Source organism: Bactrocera tryoni, chromosome 5 (assembly GCF_016617805.1).
Source record: "Bactrocera tryoni isolate S06 chromosome 5, CSIRO_BtryS06_freeze2, whole genome shotgun sequence".
NCBI classification, from domain to species: domain Eukaryota; kingdom Metazoa; phylum Arthropoda; class Insecta; order Diptera; family Tephritidae; genus Bactrocera; species Bactrocera tryoni.
The window spans coordinates 64,098,840-64,111,321 of NC_052503.1; the positions used below are offsets into that span (position 1 = coordinate 64,098,840).

The 12,482-nt window shown below is 35.8% G+C and overlaps 1 protein-coding gene across 1 annotated transcript; it reads right to left on the minus strand.

Annotated features, from left to right (window-relative positions):
• Positions 1-288: 288 nt before the first annotated feature.
• Positions 289-2,206, minus strand: LOC120777846 (glycine-rich cell wall structural protein-like). Its single transcript, XM_040109382.1, has 3 exons — positions 2,130-2,206; positions 913-2,068; positions 289-711 (listed from the first exon to the last, which is right to left on the minus strand). The coding sequence occupies exons 1-3, from the start codon at positions 2,142-2,144 to the stop codon at positions 461-463; spliced, it is 1,422 nt and encodes a 473-aa protein (XP_039965316.1). The 5' UTR covers positions 2,145-2,206; the 3' UTR covers positions 289-460.
• Between the last annotated feature and the right edge of the window lie 10,276 nt (positions 2,207-12,482).

Here is a 12,482-nt window from a genome sequence, read left to right on the forward strand (position 1 = left end):
AATGAATTTATTCGATTTAGTCTCAATGAAATATTGGGAAGTATGTATAATAACCAACAGGTTGGAAAAAATATCAACAATTAAAGTCAAATCAAAAAATATATGCTGAGACGTCGCCAAGTGTTTGAGAACATTATCGTCGTGCTGGAGAGGTTGGCCCTCGGTGGACAATGTTAAAAATAGATATTCGCAGAGAAGGTCTTCCAAATGTCAATTATACCTGCTCACAGAAGTAATTTAGAAAACTGTCGCACAAAAATAATTTAAAAGATTTTAGGGACCCCAATATTTAGTTACAATTTTATTGTGAAATCTTTTTATTCACTTGCAAGTACAAAATGACGACTAGACTTAAACTAGTGTAGTTGATGTCAAGTTAAAAATATAATATATTAGATTACACATCACATTTCCATTACTTTGAGCATTATAAAGAGACTTGCTTTAGGAAGTAACTTTCTTAATGAAGATTTAGCCAAGGTAAAGCGGGTGCACCAAGACCACCAGCACCACCCGCGCCACCACCCCAAGCGTCTGCACCACTTGCACCCGAGCTACCAGCGCGGCCATCAATGCCAGTGGCAGCACCAGCACCACCACCGCCACCACCCCCAGCAGCGCCTCCGATACCAGCTGCGCCGCCGGCACCGCCACCTCCTGCTCCGCCATGTCCACTACCGCCTCCACCTCCACCACCGCCGCCACCGGCACCTCCAGCTATTGCATGAAGACCAGCACTACCAGCTCCACCTCCACCACCGCCACCACCACCTGTCGCCAGACCACCAGCTCCACCGCCGCCACCGCCACCACCACCTGTTGCAAGACCACCAATTATTGCCAGACCACCAGAACCTCCGGCTCCGCCGCCACCACCAGCTATTGCTAAGCCACCAGAACCACCAGCTCCACCGCCGCCACCGGCACCACCAATACCGCCAGCCCCTCCAGCACCACCACCGCCACCAATACCATGAATAACGCTGGCTCCAGCGGCACCACCACCGCCACCAGCTCCACCAATTCCGCTAGCACCGCCTCCACCACCACCACCTCCAGCACCAATAAGACCTCCGGCACCACCTCCACCACCACCACCGCCAGATGCACTGCTAACAATAAGATAAGGTCCAGATCCACCCAAGACTACGTTTCCAGCACCACTAACGCCACCAGCACCACCTTCGCCACCTAATCCTTCCACTCCAATAGCGCCACCAGCACCTCCACCTGCGCCACCTAGTCCTCCAACTCCAATAGCGCTAACAGCAGCACCTTCATCACTTAACTCATCGACTGCAATTGCGCCAGCGCCACCTGAGCCACCTAGTCCTCCAACTTCAATAGCGCTACCAGCACCTGCTACTGAGGCAGCTAGTCCTTCGGCTGCGATGGCACTGCCAGCAGCAGCTTCCACACTTAGTCCTCCAATTCCAATAGCGCTACCTGCAGCAGCTTCGACACCTAGGGCTCCAGCTCCACCACTGCCATTTCCAGAATCTACACCACCGGCGGCAATACTTTCCACACCAGCAGAACCAACTACGCCTTCTGCAGCATCTGCTCCGACAACTACAGCGCTTCCATTTGAGCCGTCACTGGATCCATTACTGCCAGAGCTAACTGCAACGCCAGCCCCTTCACCGCCACCGCCAACAGCTGCTGAACTAATCACTGCTTCTGCAACTGCTGCACCTTCACCACCAGCAATATTGACAGTACTAGCAACACTTACAGGTCCAGCAACACTTACAGGTCCAGCAACACTTACAGGTCCACCAACGGTGAGCAGAGCACCTGGAGAGCTGACCAAAGGTCCTCCAACAACACCGCCAGCCAATACTCCTGTAGTTATGACGTTAGTTATACCTGCATCCTCGATGCTTGGCACATATTCGCCCTCCAAACCGGGCACTGGTTTGTATTGTCCATCATCTTCTGTTCGAACTACAGTCACCACAGTTGGTACAGAAAGCACCAAAGGTAGTTGATTCACACCCGTCAAGGGTACAATGCTGGCTCTACTTTGAGCAATGCACAACAATGTAATTGCGGCTAAGGAAAGAACCTGCCAAAATTATATTACATATTAATATCACTTCTTCAATTATTTGTGAAAAAGAGCTCACCGTTGCCGTCCTCATCTTGGCTTTCTATTCAATTGATTTTCTTCGCACTAAATCTGCATCCGTTGACTTGAACTGAGTTGAGCACTATAACACAAAGTCTAACTGATCTCGCCGTTTTTATATCACAAAGCTCTATTTATGAAATATAATTGATTTATGCATATGAGGGAAAACTAAACTAAACAAGAATTTTCTGCAATCCAGTTCTTTATTTGCAAACAATTAAAGAACTAGTCTAGCGTGGCACGAGCTCGGGCGTTGTACCCAACGCACAGAAGAGAACAATAGGTTCGGTCGTAAATCTTGTAATCAAGCAATCATATATTACCCAAAGCGATTGATGTGTCATTAGACAAATCGACAGCGGAACAACAAGTCTCTTTAAATTCAAAACGGCAGCTGTTTCAAGACTCCGCGTTGGGTTTATCGTTCCTACACTATTGAAGCTCACTTGTGTAATATTTTACAGAAAAGTTCACCGAAGCAACCTAAGATAAAAGATTTTAGCGAGTAACCCAGGTTGGTGTTTGAGAAAATTTCCTTTGAAATACTTTACAGGGAAGTTTTCGTTAGTATCCTAGGAGGTTCCTTGAAGCATTCGTAAGAAATACAGAACATTTCGTGGCTTAAGCTGGTATCGACGATATAAAAGAAATACTTTGAAGCCACCCTGTATATCTCTATTTACATGCAACTAAAGAATTAAAAATATTGCTTTGTGATTGTGCACTGGGTTCAGTAATAAAAAATTCTTGCAATTTAAATAACAAAGGTTCAAGTTTGCCAGAGTGCGGCTTGGATTTGCATTTAATCAATGAAATGCCAGAAGTGACACCCTCGCCCGTTTCTAGTAGCATAAATTACCTTTAATTGCAACCAGTCACCTAACATGGTGTGAATAAGTTGGCTCGTGCACAGAAGAAATCGCAGAAAGCACAGCAGCAGTCCAATTAGATATGGAGCTCATTAATAATATTACAGAGCGCTTATTTTTAGTGTACGAGGGGAAAATGATAAGTCTGTCTCTTACAATTAGCTTGTATTATAAAGTCATTTATGTACCCACAAAGCCTTGTCTCTTCTTCATTGTCTTAAAGGACGGTAGGCTTTGATTTTGTACATTACAATCATTACTATTAGAGTTCGCAATTTAAAGGCATACATACTATATATTAATATTTAGACTTTTAGAGACACAATTTATGGTAACTAATCATAAATGCAACTCTGTTATACAATGTACTTAGATACATTTTAAGCTTTTTAAACTATAATCCTTCCGATGATTTTTGTTTCAACTATAGATGAATTTATGGCAACGTTTCCGCAGTTCCGCATGAAGTCGTGTGTTTCACGGGAAAATGCAAGCCTCTTATATTATTTAAGTATATTTCAGGCGTTTTTAACGGCAGTTCCTGCTTGTTTTTTTACTTTTATTACAGATGAACTCTGCCACGAAAAATAAAGTCGTGCCTCTCTGTCAAAAATCCATACTAACTAATGAAGATAAATATTAGAAAACTATTTCAGTAAATATATTTGTAAGACTCAGCATTTTGGTTATTCTTTCTATAGCTGTCACTGAATTATCAAACGACTCGCCTAGCTACAAATTTCTTGTAAACAAATAAGGTATTGAAATATTACTCTTATATTACGGTTGTCTTAACGCATAATAGGAAATTATTGAAATGTAACTATAAAAATATTTTATAAATATGTCTACTTATTCATTTAATACAGATTGCTGACGCCTAGTAAATTAAATAATTATCTAGTTTGAGTTCAAAACAAGGTCATGTAAATATTTTACAAAGTCAACAAAGTTTAGGCGAAAATTTAAGTTTGTCAAGCAGTTTATAACAGGCAAAAGAAAGATCCTATAAAGTATATGCTTTAAAGATCAGTGTGACCATCCGATTCAATTAGGCACATACGTTTTTCTATCCGTTCATCTGTTCACCTACATACATATACATATATGGAAACTTGTCACTCAGATTTTGAGATAGTGGTCTAAAATGCACATGTTCTTTTCTCCCAAGATGCTGCTTATTTGTTGAAAAGCTGATATCAGACAATTACGGAATATGTCGCACAATCATAGTGTATAGCTACCATAAAAACTGAACGAACAAAATATAGTTCTTGTATGAAGAACTTTTTTATTTAAAAGGTATTTGGTATAAATGACGGTCCAAAGCAACGGTATCTTCAAATTTTCGAAATTTTTTTTGGTCGTGACCACTACAGAATACAACTGCTATATAACCGGAGTCCTTGAAAACTTTTTTTATTTATGAAAATTATTAGAGCTTCAGTGTAACCAAAGTTAATGTTTATTTTTTCCCCCAATTTGCCACCAGTTCCAAGTCACAACTGAAGTCAGGATCTTTAATCTTTGTTTTTGAAATGAAGAAGAAGATGCTATGGTACATCTATAACATTTGTATGGGTTCTACATAGGTTCCAAGTCAGCTTAAGTTATCTGAAACCTTAATGTAACATCTGTCAAAGCTCCATATTTAATTAATGACAATAGATATTTCTTTTTGATTATTCACGAATGTTCTAGTTGTTCTCGTAGTTATCAGGAATTTTATTTTGTTTTGAAGATAATACTTCTTAAAGTAGTAGATGGTTACGTGGTCTAGGTTTAATATAAACAACTTTAACTAAGCATCCGATGTCGATTGTCAGACTATTTTTTTATTTACTCTAATATTTGATTACAAACTAGTGATCTATCACCACAAGTACAGAAAAGTGGCGGGTTTAACATTATGTTTAGTATTATTACCAGCATTAATTTTTTTGTAACGTTGAAAATTATTATTCTCACAATTTTTTTTTATTTTTATTGGAAAAATTCCAAATTTTAAATCATTATATTTAATCGTCTAGTTGAGATAATCAGACTTTGTCGCAGAAATTTTTAAAGTTTGAAAAGTGAACTTTCTGAATATGTGATGGTTATTTTTGAGAAACGAAAATTAGTTGGTGAAATTTTAGTTTGAATGAAAGAACGAAAATTCCTAAGTTAAATGTATGGGAACCTAAAAAAACAATAGCGATTCCTAAGAGTTAAGCTACAGCGCCTGGCTTGAAGGAGGGTTTTTTATTTGTCAATCACTAACATTTGAGTGGGTAAGAGTTGAAAAAAAATTCAAAATTTTTTTTTGAAGCTGTTAGATACTGGATGTACTCTGTTGAGTTGCAAAAAAGAACAAACATTCTTCCTTGGATGGAGGATGGTGGCTACACCAGATCAAATTGATGAAACTATTTCTGCGAAAATTCTTGATGCAGAGAAAGATCCAGTACTATACGAAGTGATGAAAAAAACCGATTTCTTTTTATAAATATTCTTCCGTGTTTAAGGGAATTTGTAGGGTTTAAGGCTCAGGATTTAATCTGACTAACTGTATAAAAGCATACGGAGTGAAAATAGTTAGTCAAATTTTTTAGGGTTGCCTCACTATAAACACTAAAAAGTGGTGTTTAAAGAGGGTTTCAATTTTCCTGTCGCTAATCATATATACAATATGTTAAGTGTTAAATGTTAAACAAGGAAATAATTAATTAACTAGAGTTTGCGAGGAAATGTGAACATAAAATTATATTAAATTTTTATTTTGAAGAAATTTTATAAAGTAATAAAAGTAGATAAAATAATTCTTTTTTTTAATTTCTTTAGTTTTAATGTTTTAATGTGGCAGTAGTGTTTATGGTAAGTTAAAGGATTTTGTACATAAATGCTCATGCAGTTTTAAGAGCGCTAATATTGTTTAAGGCGAGCTTATAACGAGTAGAAAGAGAAGAGTTTTTGTGTGCAAAATTTAAAGAGTAAAACCAAACCAGGCAATCAACTCTTTGGCATATTTTGATGTTTTTTATTTATATTTTTTTTTTATTGCTTTCAGGAATTTTTGGTAAAACTTTATGTTTTATAAACCGTAAATAATATATATAACATTAAAAGCAAAATTTTTCATTTTCAGCTAAAAATTCATATAAGCGTTTTGCTCGTGTTTAAAGTATTTCATTCGCATTAGTTTGTTCTGTTTCTTTCTTTCTGTTTTTTTCGGAAATTCATTTCCTCTATCACATGACACTGTCAAGCATCGATTTCAACATGTTTGTTCATTAGCAAGGACAACATTTTCGAGGCTCAAGTGGTGAGCAGTACTTTTTTAGTGCCACAAATAAATTTCAGCAAAAAAATGTGTTTTATTAAATTGCAAGCAAAGCTGATAGACATTAAAAAAATATATATTTTTGCAATATTTGCACAACTTGCTGATTATTTGAAAAATTTTTTGCCCAAGCATGCGCTTAAACAGCAATATCAGCAATTTTGTATGTTGAGGGGAAGGAATTTATAATGAAAAAATATGTTAATATGTGAATGAAAAATTTAATAAAAAATTTCAATTGCTTTTAGACTATTGATGCCGCAATTGAAACATAGAATGACATGCAATAAAAGTGCTATATTAAAAGGCATTTAAGAGTTAAATAAATTGTGATTTTTTAGATAGCTGTGTAGAATAACTTTAACTATTTTTATTTAGCAAAAGTATACATAAAAAACCTTCTAATGCGATTTTTTTTATAATAAAAATTTAAACAATGCTCCAATGTGCTATTTATTTACTAAAAACATTTTTTTCTTATTCAAAGGAATTCAATACACATTTATTCAAAAAAATTTTATTTTTGTTTGAAAAAATTTTATTTTTGTTCGAAAAAAATTTATTAACAAGTGAGATATAATAAATCTATATAATATATAATCATTCACAGCCACTTAAAATGCACACGCAACTAAATAAAAAAATCATGAAAATCACAAAAAAACATTATTATTTTTGTTTGAAAAAAGTAGCCAACAATAAAGAGATATTTTTTCTGGATAAAATTTTTTAGTTGTATATTCTACGATGTTGCAATGCTATCAGCTGTGGCAATAGCTTCAATGCTTAGTTAGCTGATTGCCCGGCGCCGACGAGATATTTATAGCAAGCAAGCAATATCTCATACATTGTACATATGTATATATATACCTTCACATATACAATATTAAATAACAAAACTACATCGTCCAGTGAACGTGCCCATAGTGCTAACTGCCCTGCCAAATGGCCAATTCAGGCGAGCTTTAGTGTACTGAATAACGGAGCAGGGATGAAGGTATTGTAGGTATGAATTGAAGTATTTTATTTTCCAGAAAATGCCACTGTGAGCATTGCAAATTCCCTGCGATTCCCTATATACCCCATAGCACTACAATCTTCTTTTTCGTTACACAGCGCACATATGCAGTTATAGCTCCACTGGGACGTACTTTTGTGCTGTTGACCAGCAGCTAAAAAATTTGAAATACGAAAAGAAAAATCGCGAAAGAAATTGTCTAGTCAATTGTAGCAGTTAGTTTTTGTTTCTTTCGATTTTTTGGCGGCGTATTCAACGCCTGAATGTGACTCACTGACTGACTGGCTGGCTGGTGTCTGGTTTTAGTGATTGCAGTGTTTGTATTCAATGCACTTCAAAATTGGCTGGAATTAATCTATGTATGTAAAAGCTGATGGAAACATACTATACATTCACATACTAGCTTTGATTTTTAAGAATTCTAGTAAAAACATTTTTTTTTAATTGCAGCGAAGTTAACTTTAAACTTCTAAAGAAACAAGCCATAAAAAGTTATTTCTGTAGTAGAGCTTTTGGTGCTTCAGTCATGAGTAAAGTTCTTTAAAAGCTTTAGAACTTTTATGAAAGCTTTTTGTGAGCGCTTTTGTGAAAGCTTTCGGTGAGAACTTCTGTGAAAGCTCTAAGGTTGCAAAAACTTGGTTATAAAGCAGTACAGACTCCTGCAAGTTAAATTGTAAGACAAAATCCTATTATAGATGTTGATCTTTAAGCAGATCTTTTATTCAAGTAACTAAGAAGGGTGAACAGGAACCTTGTATTATCTGGAGGGGTTCTCCGTGGTTTTCACAAAATCTTTTAATTGAGCATTAGGTACTAATAGAGCCTATTAGTCCATTTAAATGAAACTTACGTTTAGAAAAAAATTGAATTTTATTAGAGTTTTTATGCACTATTGTACACAAGAGCTTTTTCAATATCATCATTCTACAACGGCATTAGTTCATTAAACCCTTTACGACATCTTTTTTTCATCAACTTTCATTTGTTTTAGCTAACTTAGAACTCAGGATCACACAAAATGAGAAGACTTGAAAATGAGCCACTGAGCTTAGAACATAAATATTGGTAAATAATGGAATAATCAAGAATTGCTTGGATATTTGTGTTTATAAACGAAACGGGTGTTACAAACAGTCCATTCCGATTAAACAGACTAGCCCAAATGTAATTATGCTGCCATAAGCTTCACTATTTTGACAATATATATGCAAGGAATAGAAATGTATCGAAAGCGCTGCCTGTTTGAAAGAACTTTAGATATCTGAACCATTTTTCAACAGCAGTATTGCAACCAGTTTTCACCGAGTGGTTGAGAAACTTTCAACATACCAGCGGGGCTTTACCAATAAACATAACTCCATTTTCATAAAGACGTTACAGGAGAGAGTGAGAACACCCAAATGAAAGTGAAACGATTCGGAATAAATATAATTTAAATAAAGTAAATGCGATGTTCCCATTTACTTCTATCACCGTTAGTTTCATTCTATTTTTTTCGGTTTTCCTTTGCCGTAATTTCTATGCTGCAGTATTTAATTACATTTTGGCGCCGTAAAATGCTTTGACTTGACGTTAGTTAAAGAATTCATCAAAGAGATCTTCAAAGGCCTCTACTTTTGGCAAGCTCAAGCTCTGAATAGTGTTGCATTTTAACACCGCAACAATTCCATTTGATACATTTGCTAGTTTTCCTCCCTTTTTTTAGTCCTTGCAAAAACCGAACTCAAAGCCAAAGCAAATTTAATATACACAAAAGCTGTTGGCGAAGTTCAATTGCCTGACTGGCCGCCGAAGAGGTGACCGCTTGATAGAATTGTGAGATATAGAGAATGCTTGAGCACATTTGTTGATGAATGCACTCAAACGGTGCGAGTGTGTTGGTTGCAATTTGCTTTTGAGTGATTATATGGGTGTGGGCGCAGCAAGTGATTGTTTATTTGACTGACCAGCTGATTGATTCACAGATTGATTGATTGATTGATTGAATACATTTCGAACTAACGCTCACTTTGACGAGTCGGTCGAAAGGAAGTTGTGGAAAGGAGTGAGCTACATTGATGATGAGTGGTATGAGCCGCATATATAGTTTGTGGTGGTACAGTAGGTGCCCATCTAAAATGAAAGAGATAAAACTGCTAGCTTGTTAGTCGGTTGGTTGAGTTAGTTTAATTGGTTGCTTTGTGCAATGGGTGTAAATTGGCTTTACGCTTGGCTTTTCAATATGCTCGTATATTGCATAAGTATATATGTAGGTTTTCGCTAAGCAATTGAATATATATCTATGTACCGTCATTTTGATGAGTTTTTCTATGCTGGCGGACACCTCCTTTCATTAAAAAATGTCCTTTGATTTTTCTGTAATTTTCTTTGAGGTATTACTGAATTTTTTAAACGACATTTAACAAATCTAAATTAAGCCCCTTCTCTTTGATTACTACTGTGGAATGAATTACATGTGTCTCTTGAACGAAATCACTTAAAAAAATGAAAGCTTCGAAGCTCAGCATCTATAGGCAGCCGGTATTTAAAAAATATTGCAGAAATAAAAAAATGTTATGGGAGAAAGACAAACCAAAACTTTAATTTTTTAAGCTTTCATTCAGATGAAATGAAGATTAGGTAAGTGAGTGCTCAAAAATACGCCATGAGCAAATCTTGTTTCCTTTACGATAATTTAACAATAAGCTTTGGAATAATTATTTAGTGAAAGCTCGATGAAAGCTTTATATTTAACGTTATTAAAACGAAATGAAAGTATGCAGAATAAGTAGATATATGAAAACTCTTTAAAAGCTTATAACAAAGCTTACAAACTGAGAAGAATCACATATTGGAGAGGCTGGTAAAAGCTTATAATAATGCTTTCAAAAATAAACGGAATCCAAAACAGCGGGGTTACAATCATTGGTTCTAAATATTACTGCTGCGTTCTTAAAGACAAGTAGATGATATATACATTAGTATAGGTAAATGAGAGTGTTAAAAAAATGTACACGGGTATTACCAGATGAAAGCTCGAAGAAATCTTATAAATATAAACATGTTTAAACACTAAACTAAAAGCAAAATCATATATAATAAAATGCAAATAAAATAACAGTTGTAATGGAGAAGGATTGAGAAACGATTTCATTTCTGAAGGGAAAAGTAAAAAATCGTTTATTCGATGAATACTCGTATATTAACTATATATTGACGAAAGCTTCGAACAGTCACTTTTGTAATTATTTTAGAATTATAATGCTATCAAATGCAAAAAAATAGTGTCTCTAAACTTCTGAACTGAAGTCGCCAACGAAAGCATTATTCGAAGATGTATACTGGGCACGATTAAGATGATTTTGCTTCAAAAAATACAAAATTCAGATATACCATATTGTAGTTGGATTAACTTTGAGCTCCGACAAAGATGGATCGCAAGCTAGATGTTGGTTTTTAGCAAAAGTAAAAATAAAATGCATACAAGGTGGGTTCCAAAGTAAGCAGAACTTAAAAAAAACAGAAAAAAGGTTTTTTCGGCAAAATCAGTTTATTTTATTCAAAATAGTCTCCTTCTGCTTCAATGCAGCTTTTTGCACGGTCCGAAAGCATGTCGAACGAGTGTATTAGCCAGTATGCCGGTGCAAGCCTTTTGAATGGTCTTTACGTCAGCATAACGCTTTCCTTTCAAGGGCAAAAACATTTTATCGAAAAGGAAGAAATCGCACGGTGCCATACCAAGTAAATACGGGGAGTGGTGAATGGTTAAAATGTGATTTTTGGTCAAATAATCGGTCACAAGCGTCGAATCGAATGTTGGATTCTGAGCAATTTTTGGTCGTCAGTCAATTTGTGCGTAACAAACCGTGCATACATCTTTCGTAATTGGTCAAAATGCCATAAATCGATGTTTTGGAGGTGTTCAATTGCATTTGCATGAATTTCAATGATGATTTCGGCCAATTTTTGATGAATTCACGCATAGATTCGATGGAATTTCCGGTGATCACGGATTTTGATTGGCCGACATATTGATCGTCATTTATGTCCTGACGACCACTTTGAAAACGTTGAAACCACTCGTGCACTATGCTACGGGATAGGAAATCAATGCCATACATTTGTTTCAACAATTGAAACGTTTTACCAATTTTAAAACAAAATTTAATGTTGGCTCTTTGTGCGAAGCTCATTTTCGCACCGATAACACAAACATACTGACACTCAAAACGCACTAACTTCACTTCCAATCAATGAAATGTCATAAAATACTCCCTGGAAAATCGACGAAGATGGCAGATTCTAACGCACCAGTCGGCTATAGATGGCACCACTAGGGGGTGCTAGATTCAGAAAGTCCTGTTTACTTTGGAAGGGTATAACCATTATCGTTCCCAATGAGTAAGCAAATTTTTATTTTACGAATTGGCAAGTTGGTTTAATTCAACTTACTTTGATGACGTAAAACTCATCGTCTGTACTAATAAAACACCATTATGCAAACACACGATACCTTAATTACTAATATTCGTTCGTAGTGGGAGCAGAGAAAGAGATAGAATTAAAAAAAATCGTCCGAAGCTAATAAATTGTTAAGGGGGTTTTCTAATCTAGAATTTTGAAAAATTCGATTTTTATTTCATATACTTAAAGTTTAGACCCTTAAGAACATATCCTCCAAAGGATTTTTAAAAAATAAAATTATTTTAAGAACTACAGTTACTTTAGTGCCGCAGTACCTAGCCCGGTTCGGCCGCATCGAATTTTTTAAACGCGTTTTTCTCGAAACTACTTTTTTCCACACGGTACCGGCATTAGCTCAAGTTCTATATAACCGATTTACTTGAAATTTTGTGTGAACCTTCTTTATATATTTTTTTATCGTTCCTATAAGCAACGTGTCAAAATTTTTGTTTTTAATGTTTTAAAAAAATTCAGGAATTTCAAAAAGAAGCGTAAAAATATTTTTTATTTTCTGGCAGTCGCCATTTTTAAAAATATTTTTTTTTTCGTGTTCCCTGAGGTAGGGACTACTATAACAGCATTCTTACTGATTAAGAATTTCTTTTGATTTTTTTTTTCAGACCAACAGAAGAGTCAGGATCAATGTCATCAGGATGCGCCATTTTTTTTTACAGCTGTCTCTCCCCCCTCTAACTA